This window comes from Tasmannia lanceolata, unplaced genomic scaffold (assembly GCF_043159265.1).
Source record: "Tasmannia lanceolata isolate RefF3 unplaced genomic scaffold, GAP_Taslan_0.1 ptg000037l, whole genome shotgun sequence".
NCBI lineage: Eukaryota > Viridiplantae > Streptophyta > Magnoliopsida > Canellales > Winteraceae > Tasmannia > Tasmannia lanceolata.
In genome coordinates this window covers 13,154,222-13,168,735 of record NW_027518714.1, presented here as the reverse complement: position 1 = coordinate 13,168,735, position 14,514 = coordinate 13,154,222, and the positions used below count along the sequence as shown (strand labels likewise).

The 14,514-nt window shown below is 39.8% G+C and overlaps 1 protein-coding gene across 1 annotated transcript; it reads right to left on the bottom strand.

Annotated features, from left to right (window-relative positions):
• Positions 1-3,816: 3,816 nt before the first annotated feature.
• Positions 3,817-7,005, bottom strand: PDLP1 (plasmodesmata-located protein 1). Its single transcript, XM_077371702.1, has 3 exons — positions 5,624-7,005; positions 4,283-4,396; positions 3,817-4,127 (listed from the first exon to the last, which is right to left on the bottom strand). Exons 1-3 carry the CDS (start codon positions 6,339-6,341, stop codon positions 4,120-4,122), a joined length of 840 nt encoding a protein of 279 aa, XP_077227817.1. The 5' UTR covers positions 6,342-7,005; the 3' UTR covers positions 3,817-4,119.
• Positions 7,006-14,514: the final 7,509 nt, after the last annotated feature.

Here is a 14,514-nt window from a genome sequence, read left to right as displayed (position 1 = left end):
ATATGGCGTGCAACTTTAGTAATGTAAGGTGGTGGGACGAGGATGTAGTAAATATGACTGGACAGGAGGTACCGAAGTGGGATATCTTTCGCTATCTTGGTTCAATTCTACATAAGGAATGAGAGATTGAAGAGGATGTTAACCATAGAATAAGAGCAGGTTGGTTGAAGTGGAAGCTTGCCTCAGGAGTTCAGGAGTTTTGTGTGACCGTAAAATCCCTACCAAGTTGAAGGGAAAGTTTTATAAGACAGCTGTGAGGCCAGCCATGCTGTAAGGCTCAGAATGTTGGGCCACCAAGAAGCAGCATGTGCATAAGATGAGTGTAGAGGAGATGCGAATGCTTAGATGGATGTGCGGCCACACAAGGTTAGATAGAATTAAAAATAAAGACATTCGTTAAAAGGTGAGGATGGCACCAATTGACCACACAAGGTTAGATAGAATTAAAAATAAAGACATTCGTTAAAAGGTGAGGATGGCACCAATTGACCACACAAGGTTAGATAGAATTAAAAATAAAGACATTCGTTAAAAGGTGAGGATGGCACCAATTGAGGAGAAGATGAGAGAGCACCGCTTAAGATGGTTTGGACATATCCAACGTAGGCCTTTGGATGTTCCAGTGAGAAGAGGCGACTCGTTCCAAATTGATGGAGTAAAAAGAGGTAGGGGCAAACCGAAAACAACTTAGGTAGAAACACTGAGGAAAGACTTGATAACTAGGAACATACCAGAGAACATGACCTTGGATAGGATAGAATGGAAGAAAATGATCCACGTAGAAGAACCCAACTAGGGCCAGGATTAGAACCGGGCAGATTCCTTTCACCTTCTTCATTAAATTTTTCTAAAGGATTCATTTAGCTGACCCCAACTAGTTTGGGACAAAGGCTTTGTTGAGTTGAGTTGAGTACTAGGACCATACAACAGTGTGTGATTTGTACGATCCCTACATTCCAATTGGCTAAGAGTTTTTTTTTTCCCCATCTTTAGAACATACGCTGCACCACCCAAAGTATGTACAACTTCATCAAACATTTTGATATTCGCAACTCTAAATCCCATGATGTCACATGAATTGTCACCCAAGGACACTAACACATGCTCTTCTCTCATGGAACATATCAAAATATTACCATGAGCCACAATGAGATCGCACCTATGGAAGCATTCCTCGAAGAGTTTTAAAAGCTTTTATCCATGTTTCTATTAGAAAGATAATAAAAAATAAGTATTACTGTTGTTGATAAGATGCAACTAGTTTGGGAGAAAGGCTTAGCTGAGTTGAGTTCATACTGTTGTTGATAAGATGCATCTAAATCTATATTATTATACAATTTATACTTTAAATCCAAATTTGGGTGGGCTGTCGTGAAGAGCCGTTACTATCACAGATAAAAAAAACTTTGCAACAGAATCTGCTACCCTGTTCTATTTTCTCTGAATACAATATCTTTTCTTAAGCTAGCAGCTTAAAGAAAGAAAAAGTAACCACATTCCCAAAAACAAATCAAAATCTCATTAGAAAGTAACAGAGCATCATCTATATGTTATAAACATAGCTTTAACATTATATGCTATGATTTTTTTTCAAAGGTAACAGAATTATAGACTATGGTTTGCCTGCTAATAAAAACGCGTTAAGAGACAGAACATGATGATGGCACAGCAACCGGATCCGAACCGTGTCCATTGGACCATATCCTAAAATCCGAAGTCATTTTGGATCTTGGGAAGTAGCCACAAAATTCGATAGGGCATCTGGATTCGAATGGAGGAACCACATTTTGGTGTGAACTAATCACCTAATCCTTTCATATTTTTTTCTAATCCATGCAAATCCGTAGGTTCTCTACCATCCTCAAAATAGGAGTACGACTTGGGCCGGGCTCAGTTAACTTACCAACTTCTCCAAAAGCTTAAGCTGTTGAAGAAAGGCATTATTTATTTTTTATACTTTAACACTCCCCCGCACGTGTGGCCCACTTGGCAAACACGTGGCACATGTGGTCCCACTTTGGGCTGACCATCGCATGTGAATTTTTGCTATCTTGGAGGTTTGAACTAGAGACCTTTGGCTCTGATACCATGTTAAACTACCAGTTTACTCCAACAGCTTAAGCTCTTGGAGAAGTTGGTAAGTTAGCAGGCTCAACCCGATAGGTTCAACCTGATTTCGACTCGGGTTGGGTTGGCATTTCCTTGGGTTGGGAAAATCTAAACCCACTTAATTTTGCGTGGGGTTAAGGTTGAGATCTTGGGCAACCTAACCTGACCCAAACCAGAAACCCAACCTGTCCTCTAATTTCTTTGTGATTTTTAAAATCTTCAAGGCTAATGTTTTATTTATGTATTTTTTCCCTAGGCCAACCCGACCCAATTTGGAAAAAACAGATTAGACCAGTTGGGTTAGGGATGAGAGATTTAGAGGCGGGTTGGTTTAGGATTGACCCCTCCTTAACCTGAGGCTTGGGTTGGGCTAGGATTAGCTTCACACCAACCTGAGGCTTCCCACGCTCACCAACCCGAATGCCACTGCCATCTTCTTGCTGTGATACCTAAGCGCCTCCCTCTTCTCCAACGCCGCGTCCACCTTATGAAACACCACTTATGATGCCACCATATACCGCAATTGGGCAATTTCCTCCATTATTTCTGCAATTTGGCATATATCTCCTCGTCCATTTACACTGCAGGCATCTTAGTGGAGGAAACTATTACTAGAGCTCGATAATCGAGTTGGGTTAGATTTGGCCCTACTTATAATTTCAGCCAAGATCCAGTCTGGCCCATTGAGATCCTTACTTTTCTCCAATGTAGTGGCATCACTTTCTTGAAAACCCTAAATACAAAATTGCCTTTGCTTTTTGGAATATATTTCTTTGTAGGCAGATGATATCCTCACTCCTTTTTATATTAAGACTCCTGTCTTATTCACTTTTCCAATTAGTTGTAAGAGGTTGTTTTAGTTCCTAAAGAGCTATCAACAATCAATCAAAAAGCCATTATCAATACTATAAGGGAGTGGAGATATTGTTTCCCTTCTTCATACCTTTTACACACCCAATCAACATACAATTTTGTAAGATATGACAGATGAAAGCACTTTTCAAACTTTGGAATACAAATGAGAAATCAAAGGTTCTCTTTAAAGCTTAAATGACTTTAAGGTAGGCACTTAGGTGATTAACTCAACAAGAAAGTAGATGCTTTCATGCTTTAACTCTGGACGATTTTTGGGGATTTTTTGGGAATTCAGGTTTAGCTTTTACCATAAATATCAGGGCGGGTTTAGGTTGATACCAATTCATTTTGCAGCAAAAGCTCAACCCAACCCCAAGTGACTGCATTTCCAAGGCTCCGTTTCTTTGGACGTAAAGTAGACGTAAAACAAATTTTATGCCCATTTTAAGGAAATATGTGCAAGTAGAAGTACAAGAGGGGAGGGACCCCTTGTTCAATGAATGAATTAATACACCAAAATCCAGCCCTAAGCTTTGCTGGGACTTTCTTGATGAATGCATACTAGTAGTTATGTTTTTCGTTACTGTCCATTTCAAGACCATTTAAAGCCAACAAATTGAAGGCTTAATATAGTCCAATTGAAATACAGAGGACTTATCAAACAAGTACACGATTTAGGGTTGTCAATCGACCTAGACATAGATCCAAAAGATCCAAACTTAATCAGACAAGACTTGGGCACAATAGCTGAATCCAACGGACAAAATTTGGATCCACATCCTAAGGTCCGATTGGAGACTACTAGTGTGTGTGTGTTTGTGTGTGTGTGAGAGAGAGAGAGAGAGAGAGTGCTAGTGAAAATAGGGAAGAATTATTATTATTTTTTTGGGTAACACATTCAGACACCCACATGGCATGAGAAAAAAGCCAAAATGTCCCTTCTTTCCCCACTCACCCAAAGAGACAATATTCATTCCTCCTTTCACACACCAAACTCCGAAATGCTTCTACCCAACAAATTCTTACCCCTCCTTGTCACAAAAAAACTATTTGTCCTCACTTTCTCCTACTCTTAATAACGCAAAACAATCCCACCTCGGACTCCTTTGTTCATCTTCAAAACCCATCTTCAAAAATGCCCATGTCCATATCCTCTCAATAATCTGCACAAAATCAAACAGAAAAGACAAATCCTGACCACTTTCAGTTTAAATTTTCAACCATAGAAATGCAACACAAAAAATAAAGAACCCAATTTCCCAATGTTACAGAAAAACAAAAGAATCCATCACTTTATCTTGTCATTTTTTATACTCACCATCCCGTTTCTTCCACAAAGATCTAAGGAAAAGGAGACAAATGACCCCAAACCCCAATGCAGCAGCTCCTCCCACAACAATGGCCACTGTCTTACCCGTCTGCTGCCCTGACCCTACATTAACAAAACAAAACCACCAATGCTTTTCAGAATCATCACAAAACCCAATAAATCAAATTGCTTGATAAGAGTTTGATTTCCCAATAAAATACCATACACACCACAGCCCGCGTTTATAGACTATACCCCTACTACACAATCCATGCACATGGCCTTCAATCTTAGCCTAGTGTACCAAGAGTCCATAGATTCAACGGTGTGGACGAAACCATTCAATCACTAGGCCTTCAATCTTAGCCTAGTGTACCAAAAGTTCATAGATTCAACGGTGTGGACGAAACCATTCAATCACTAGGACTACTGACTATGAATCCATGATGACCCATTCCCCAATTGAGTTACAGAAGATGATTAATAATACACATAGTTTCAAAATATAATTTCACCACAACATCACATTCTTTGGCTAAATGGACTCTATAATCTCAAACAAAAAGTACCCTTTGAACCAATTTCACAGAATTTACCACATTAATGTTACGTGCCTAGATGGATCCCACTCTGGAATAAATTAGTTAGGGTTTTTTTTTATAATTTTTAGAGGAGCCTTAGAGATAAGGGTTACAACATCTAGATTGGCTAGCTTGGGTAGGAGTCGTGGGACCGGCTCACCACTCAGGAGCTTTTCTCATTGGTTCTTTGGCAGCGTCCTTTCTTTATCTTGTGCTAATGTAACCCATTCCTTGACTTCGGAAAATCAGGGGGTGAATTACACTTCCTTCCCCACATGGATTTGAATCCAAAGGGATTATACTAGATTAGCCACCTAGGATTGAGCCAAAGGACTCGCCTGGTTACAGAGATGGAAGGTGTTAGGCACCATTTCTGCTTGGAGCTTCCTGTCTCATTTATCCCGATTTTACCATTTCTAGCGAATGAATTTAGGGGGGAGGATGATCTCTCTCTATTCGCAGGCACTAAACATTGTGAGAAGTGGTCAATTGGTTTTCCATTTGGTATAAATAACATGTAAGTAGCCTTCGAGAAAGAAGAAATTTATCCTAGAAATTGTATTTTTGGAGACAAAGGAGGACTGACCCTTCCCTCGAAGTGGGTCAAGAGGCTGATCTTCCCTCCCAGAAGATCAACCACATTGTAAACTAATTCGAGTTCCTAACAATTCAATCGAACGCGGACCTCGCAGGTCCACATTTTAAATAAATCCCTGATTTGGGGAATTCAGATGGAACAGAAAAAGAAATGAAGATCCCAGAAATTTACCTGAAGAATGACCAACACCATTTGGGTAATAACTATAGCTCATATAACACCTATTCAGATAAATCTGCCCAGCAATGGAGTTCCCACACTCCGCCTCCGCCCTCTGCACTGCCTCCTTCACGCACGCCCCACAATCCGAAACGCTCAGATCCCCTTCACATTGAGCCACCACATACACAGAACCATAGGTAGTCGCGTAAAAACCACTCCCCCCAGCAATACCAGTCTCCAAATTAGCAAAAGCAGTGTTCCTCTTATCCTCAAAGCTCTCTTTAGAACCACTACAAGTTTTATACAGCAATTCAGTGCCCGAAAGCTGAGGGAAATCGGAAGTTTGATAGACGATGTAACATCCGGCGAGATGAATCCGGCCGGAGATTGTTTGGCCGCAGAGATTAGTCGACATTGCAGGGAGTTTTTTTACACAATTGTTGCAATCTGCATTGGTGAGATCTCCCCGGCATTGGAATAGGCCGGAGAGCGCGTTTTGGCCGGAGCCGGAGGTGGTTTTGAAGAAGCGGGAGGTGGTGGATTGGGCTACTAGAGAGTTGAAGAGGCTTGTTAGGGTTGATTGGAAATTGCTGTCTTGAGAGTTTTGTCTAGAACAACCCTTGTAGATTAGGGTGTAGAGGTCAGTAGCTGTATTGAGAGGGATAAGGAAAGCTAAACTGGTTAAGAGAATTAGGGTTAGGGAGAATGAAGATTTTGAAAAACCCATTTGGGGTTTGGGCTCAAATCATGCCTGCAAATTAGGGTTTTGTGGGAGGTGGGGGTTTTGGTTAGAAATGGAAGAGGGCTTTGGAGAGGTGGGTTTTTCTTTTCTTTTCTTTTTTCTGGGTTTTTTTTCTTTGTTTTTTTTTTTTTTTGGCGTAGCCTACCTCTGTCTAACTTGGGGTTTAGGCTCAAATAATGGCTGCAAAAGAGGGTTTTGTGGGATGGAGTATTGGTTACAAATGGAAGAGGGTTTTGGAGGGGTTTTTTATTTTTTTCGGGTCTTTTTTTTTTCTGGGTTTTTTCTTTTGGCTAGCCTACCTCTGTCTAACTTAGGGTTTGGGCTCAAATCCCTGGAAAGGGGTTTTGTGGGAGGGAGTTTTAGAGGGGTGTGTTTTTTTTTTCTTTCTTCTTTTTACTGGGTTTTTTCTTTTGGGTAGCCTACCTCAGGCTAACTTGGCGTTTGGGCTAAAATCATGGCTGAAAAGGGGGTTTTGTGAGAGGGGTTTGGTAAGAATGAGAAGAAGGTTTTGAGAGGGGTGGGTTTTCTTTTTATGGGGGGGAGGTGGAGCTTTTCTATTGGGTGGCCTACCTCTGTCTAACTTTAGAGATGCAGAGCTTTGTATCTTTTTCTCTCATTCTTATCAGAAAATATAAAATAGTATAAATTAATGTCAATAAATGAGTTAAATGTGAACGTATGGAGAATTGGAATAAGGGGTTTTGGGTTATTTAAATCAGAAGAAGGGGAGGTTGTTGCAGAGAATCTAATTTTCTCAGGAAGAGATGACAGTATTTGACGATTCACGTTTTGAAATGGTGATTTTCTTACTATTTTGAGAGATTCAGGGTTATATAATTTGACGTTTGAGGCTTTGAACCCAATGAAAACGTGATTGCTATTGGGATTTGGGGGGTGGAATTTGGTTGTTTCGGTGGAAAAGTTCAAAGAAATTTTGAAATTCTGTCTGATTGCCAGCTAACGGAAACATTCTCATTCATTCCCTCAATAACAACGGTCGGAGAAAGGCAGGAGCGTAAAAGACAGTAGAAAAAAAAAATAGCCGTTTTAGTTAAGAGGAAAAATATTTTTGAATTATATTGAGTTGTTCGAAATTGACCTGCGGGTCCACCCGGCACGTCAAAACTGGGCCGGGCCGGGTGGACCCGCGGGTGCCCTGGAGAAGTACAAGAGTTTTATTTTTGATTTTTTTCAGTAATTGTCATAATTTTTTATTTTTCTTTGTAGTTTTTTTTGGTAATTGTCATATTTTAATACATTCTTTTGGTATTTTTTTTAGAAATTTTTCTACTCGCTTCCATTTCCTGTAATTTTTCATTTAAAACTTAGCACCCGCATGATTATTATATATTGCTATTATTTATTGCTAGCCACTAAGGGTGTCAATTTTGGCTCGGGCTCGGAGGCTCGCTCGAGCTCGAGCTCGGCTCGAAAAAAGCTCGGCTCGAATCCTTAACGAGCCGAGCCGAGCCGGCTCTCCAGGCTCGTTAAGCTTAACGAGCCAAGCCCAATTTAGGCCAGGCTCGGCTCGGCTCGTTAAGGCTCGTTAAGAATTTAATATATTTAAATATATATATATATATATATATATATATTATATATTAATTTATGCATTAAAAGGGTTGTCCATGGAGTGAAAGGGGGGGCAAAATATGTCACTTCATTTTTGGAACCCCATTTGTTACTAGGACCACCCCCATAGTGTAAAAAAAGTAGTCAAATTACACTAATAGGGCTGTCCAGGGAAGATGAGGTGTGTGAACATAATATAACCCGAGCTCGGTAAGGCTCGCGAGCCTGGCCGAGCCTGACCGAGCCGAGCCGAGCTTTTGAGCTTAACGAGCTGAGCCGAGCCTGGCCAAACTCGGCTCGTTTACACCCCTACTAGCCACCTTTGCGCAAATCGTACTTCTACGGATCTTTGCAGCAAAGAACGAGCGACAAGCCGAAAAGTAGCCTCTGCTAAGGTGGCTAGCGAATCCCTATACCAAAAAAAAAATCTTAAAAAAAATACGTCAAAAATCCGGGTGACCCGCGGGTCCAAGCTCAATGACCCGTAAAATTTTCCGGGTCATTTTGACCCGGACCCGTACGGGCCGGGTCAAACCAAGGCCCGGCCCGGCCGTTTGCCAGGTCTACTTTGTTGGATGTAGATCTTTTTCTCCTCCTTTTCACATTGTTTTGGACAATAGAGGTGGAGCGCCTTGGGTCATCATCATTTAATCATAGATATATAGGTCCCCATGGATCCACTTGGGATCGGATCAACCTATCTTTTGTTAATATTTCTTGGTCTAACCCTGTCTGGATCTTACATTTTGGATTTATGTCATGATACATTTTGAATAGAGGTGAAGCTTGGGTCGGACTGGATCGGGTTTAGGCCAACCCTAGCCCAACCTGAGATAGCATTCCATCAACCCGAGCCTCGGGTTGAGATGGTCAACCTTAACCCAATCCGCCTCTCAATCTCTCAATCCTAACCTAACCCGTCTAACCTGTTTTTTTACAAATCAGGCCAGGTTGAGTCACGTTAGAGGTGACGGGTTGGGTTAGGCTTGAGAGATTTAGATGCGGGTTGGGCTGCCCAAGGCCTCAAGCCGAAATTAAATCAGGTTGGCTTTACCCAACCCAAGCCAAAATCGGGATTGAAACCGTCTGGTTCAGGTTGAGCCCACCCAAGTGGCTCTCCTAATTTTGAATCGGATTGTCTATTGGAGTGTCCTAGGCATGGTTTAAAATTTCGATTTTGGTACCGGTTTCGGACTTCCCAAAAACCGAAATATCGACCGAAATTTCGTTCGAAATTTGGTAATAATTTTAAAAGAATATTTAATTGATTTCGAAATTTCGGACCGAAATTCTGAAATTTGGTAAAGGCTAAAATTCAGAATTTCGGGAAATTTCGGATTTCGGTCGAAATTTAAAACCATGGTCCTAGGTCCTACTTACTTTGTACACAATTAACACTTAGGGTCTGTTTGGATGCCACAAATCCCAGCTTTGGCCAGAATTTTACCAGGTTTTGTGTGTATGCCTTATGGTTAGGAAATGGTAGATATGAAACTCGAGAAAGAGAGGAGAATGGTTAAGGAAAAGCGAGAAATGAAATTTTGTTTGTGGTTTTGAGTAGGGATTTTAAAGGGAAGTGATACATCCGCCCCTTTAGATTACTTGGGACACCCAGGGCCAGTGTACGTGGCAATCAGCCCCATTGAATCCTTCTTATGTGAAGTACATCATCCCCTCTGCAGTCATTGATGCCCAAGTACTCAAAAGGGGCGGATTCATCACTTCCCTTTTTAAATGTTATAAAAATACCCTTCTTGAATAGACATAAACTAACAAAAATACGAAGGATATATTTTTACATTGCAATCTAATGGTGCTCCATTAGATTTTGTGTGTATGTCCGGTTCATGATCCAAAATAATTTCGAACTGTAGGATATGGGTCCAATGGACACAGTCCAATCCAGTTGTTGTGCCTAAATCCTATCCATTAACGTTCGGATCTTTTGGATCCATTTGACTGTCTCGTCCATTGACACCCCTACTACATAGACTTCTTAGGAAGGTGAGACTTGTTCCGTTTTCATCCAAATATACCCTGTACAATCTGTTTTGAGGCAAGGAATTTTTTTTCTAGGAAAAATATTTTCTTAAAAAATTAGTTTTTCAATGATTGGCAAATATTTTCCGTAGACAATATTTTCCAAAATAAAAACAATTCCCTGTTTTTTGGGTAAATTTTGAACACTGCTAGAAACCATATTTTTTCTACAATTTTCTTTTTTCCTTATAATCGAACAACTACTAATCACCATTATGTAAAAACATATTAACACTTTAATTTTGCTGACCAATTTGGGTGTGCAACCTAATTCCATGGTGCAATTTGCTGGTAAACAATAATCTAAAAAGGCTGTGAATATTGCAATTTACACACAAATTTGCTTCCAAATTGTAATTTTTGGGCAGATTTCCTCAGTCGAGAGGTGGAACCTAGATAGTACGTTTGGTACGCTGTCGGACCAGCGAATGACGAAGAGATTGAAGTGAAAAACCCGTACATAGATGCTTGCGATACAGTGAGGATTCCACTTTTCAATCAGTATCATGGCGCTAAAGCCCTCCTCCTGCTACTAATACCTTGAAGGTAATAAGAGTGACCGGATGAAAGGAGTAGTCTTTCTCCCTCGTGATAGGTGTGGGCATTAATTCGTGACGAATCAGGTCGCTCATTCGCCGACTACGAGGTCGCCCTGTTTGATTATATATATAAATATTGACCTCTTCTACCCAGGCAAGGGCGGGCCATGCAGCTTGGCTTCCGAGCGCCATGACAGATCACGTCTTTCAACCTCCCTCTCGAAGAATTCCGGATCGAGCGCCTAAGTTACACAAGAAATCTTCAGTTGGGCATGACCTCATTTTATTATAATGAGGTGCATCCAGTACTTACATAGTTACATTGTAGGTCTCATCTTTGATTGATCCGAAGCTTCGATTTGAAAGGCCTTTCTTTGGATCCCCTATTACCCAAAAATCACACTATCCATACAATCCCCCTATTCAAACATTTGTATTTTCTACCACTGAAAGTGAACTGAATCCTACATGTAGTTTTTGACCATCCATGTTCAATTACAAAAAATAATCCTTAGTGTTAGGATTAGATATCTCATATTTTCTTTGCCATGGAAAGTGCATGTGAAATCGAGAATGTGTATCTTATAAACCACTAAGAGATAACCCACATGATACTAGTTCCATATGGAAATGGTCCATTGTAAGACAATGGACTACAGGAATCAACAATTTAACCAGACGGGGCTAGAGACAATGGATCAAGGGGCTCGGATCATCCAAACAAATTGAGGTAAAGGAAATGATCGAATAAGCCTTCGAATCCACGAAGAATAAATAAAAGTACCACTTTCTCTAAAAAGAAAGAAGAAAATTTCTTAAATCCGAAAAGAAGCTAAAAACCATTTGTTGCACAATCTTTCTTTTATAAGAAAATAATCAAGACCCCTTTTTCTACTAGAAGTCTCCTACCCTAAGTTTATTTGAACTCAAATCCTAATCCTATATAGAGTCAATTACTCTACCCCATCTAGACTCTAACACCACCAATATTCCAAGACTCTTTTTAACAAAGCAAAACAAATAAAAACATAATACTAAGCTGAGATTCAGGGACTGCTGTACTTTGGATTTTTCAAAACTCATAACCTATGCATCCAATAGACGTGTGGTATGTCATATTTGGCTGATATAAACCATTCATATATTTGGTTCGAGCTAGATCGGCCATGCCTCCAAAAATTCACCATAAGATGATCCTAGCCATTCAATATGTGGTGGTTTAAAATGGAACACAAAGTATATAAACCTCCACAGATTGAAGGACTAGGACCATCGTATGAAGAAGATTTTTGGGGCACGGCAAACCTTCACCGAGGCACAATAAATGAATGGTTTAGATCACCCAAGTATATTGGCCCCACTATATTTTCCTCTGTACTAGCTTGTCTGAGACTTCACCATATAAACACTATTCTATTCACTACCTCAAAGAATTCCAGAGTCCAATACATTTGATCATGTTTTAGTTAGGGAAAACAGAATCTCTGCCTATTTACTGCAGTAAATTCACCGAGGCGGGTTTCTTTCAGCTCCGTTTCTTTCGACGTAAAATTGGACGTAAAATTTGTTTTATGTTGATGTAAAAATGAACCTAAAACAAATTTTATGTCCATTTTTACCTCGAAAGAAACGGAGCCGGAACAAATTTACATTTCCCACAGTTGGACTCGAAGAGACCAAATCACCTGCTATGGCCGAGTACTCCTAATTGAATCAAATATCCGCATTTTTCCAATAATCATATCTCCGAAAATAGGAAAACCATCAAATATGGAGATCCTTGACCTCTGCAAAAACAATCTTAGTGGATCATTACCATAACAACTAGAAGAGTGCTTGATGTTGTATTGATTAAAATTAAGAAAAAATCATTGGGCTGGAAACATTTCATTTGAAATATGTAGTCTAGAAAATCTACAAGCCATACTAGATCTTAGCCTTGGACAAATATCACCTGAAGTGGAAAAAATTTTAAAATTGGAAAACCTAAATCGTTTTCACAGTCAACTTTTAAAAGAGATGCTCATCTTGTCATCTATTGATTTATCATTCATTGATTTGATGGGTGGTCTTCCCAACTGCAATACCTTCCAACAAGCTCCTGTAGAGGTATTCGTCAGCAACAAAGGTTTATGCGGTGATTCTGGTGAAGCACGAGGCTCCTACCGTGCAATTCCACGTCCATTAATAATGGTGATGTAAAAAAGAGGCATAAAGTCATCATATTGATCATTCTCCCTCTTTTGAGAGTACTATTAAGAAAAATTTGCCAATGGAAGACACCAAAATACAAGAATTGTCAGGGGGCGGGGTGCAATTGTTAAAGAGGGTTGATAACCCCCTTATGAGAGTTTGATAACCCCATTTAGAGGGTTGATAACCCCTTTTAGAGACTTTATAACCTCCATTTCGTCCCTCTCTCTAACAATTTTTCAAAAGTATGCCCCCCACTGGCAATTCTGTATTTTGATGTCCCCAATTGGCAATTTTTCCTACTATTAATTTCTTCCGCTTAAGATTGTTGGCGGATCCTTTTTTTTTTTTTTTTTTGTTACCAAACAAGAAATGAAGTGGAAGAGGGAAATGAAATGAATAGAGATCTATTTTCACTATGGAATTGGGATGTTGTATCTTAATGTGTAATTCTTTTATGGACTTGCATAGCACATGTTTTAGCTTTTGTAAAAACCGGATTGTAGAGAATGTTTGTCTTAAAGTACAAAAGATTGATAACGCCTTTTCTCCAACAGCTTAAGCTTTTGGAGTAACTGGTCGTTTCACATGTTATCAGAGCAAATGCATGAGTTCAAACCTCCTTGATGGCAAAATCCACGAGCAATGGCAAAACCCAAAAGAGGGGAAGAACATAACTTGGATGCTGATGTTAAAGAGAGAACTAGCTCTGGAATTCAAGAGGAGGATCGTATGCATGGTTATTGCTGAACCCAGTGAGACCAGCATGGTTGTGTTGGAGCTCAAGAGTGTGCACAATCCTGACGAAAACAAATGTAACGATGTGGCTGAGATCATACCCCAAAGGAACATAAGCGACTCTAGTCGCCTATGGAGTGGGATATTAATCAAAGAGAGTAAAGAGTATTAAAACTCCTTAACAAGAACACTAGGTCTTCTACTAGGCCGGTTAACAATAGAGGTAGTTAGGAATCCTTGTTGGAAAGGCCTCCAATGTCGATTTTGGAAATCTCATAGAATGCATTGGTTGATAACTTAATTTCAGCTCTGATATCCAACAGGGAATTGACATGCAAACTACCATGGTTAACGGGAAAAAGATGGAAAAAAAGAACATATAAGAAATGCTATAAAGAAGCATCACAAATTCAACAATTGTGAGCAAATTGATCAGAGAAATAAATTTGTTACTGCAGCGTTATCGAGCTTTATTGGTTTTGTTCCCATCATCTATGTAAGTTTCTTGTTTACAAGTATATGCACGGAAGGAGATAATTTGGCAGTAAGAACCTAACGCCCTGTTTGTTTTGGATTTTGATAACAGATTGTGAGACTAAAACTAATTATTGGATCCAAAATTAAATGCAAATTAGGGTCTAATAATCAGTTTTAGTCACACAATCAGTTCTCAAAATCCAAAACAAACACGACCCAAGCAGTAAGCAAGGAGCAAAAAAAGAAAAACTATATATGCAAAGTCTTGGTATTCAGGGCCGGAGCCAGGAATTTACACTTGGTGGGGCCGAACTAATTTACACTTGGCTGCAATGGTCATTTGGGGGGCCATGGCCACTAAATTAACTACAGCATGCATGTATATCCATGCATTATAGAAGGATTTGTGCAAGTCATGGGGGGCCATGGCCCCCGTCATGCTATATGTGCCTCCGCCCCTTATTGGTATTGCTAGACTTAATTGGAAGAACAAAAGTTAAACTTCATGGCTAAATCTTAATACTGCTCAATTATTAATCGGAGTATAATTTATAGATTAGGTTTCCAATTCATAAAATAAAGAAAAAAGTACATACACA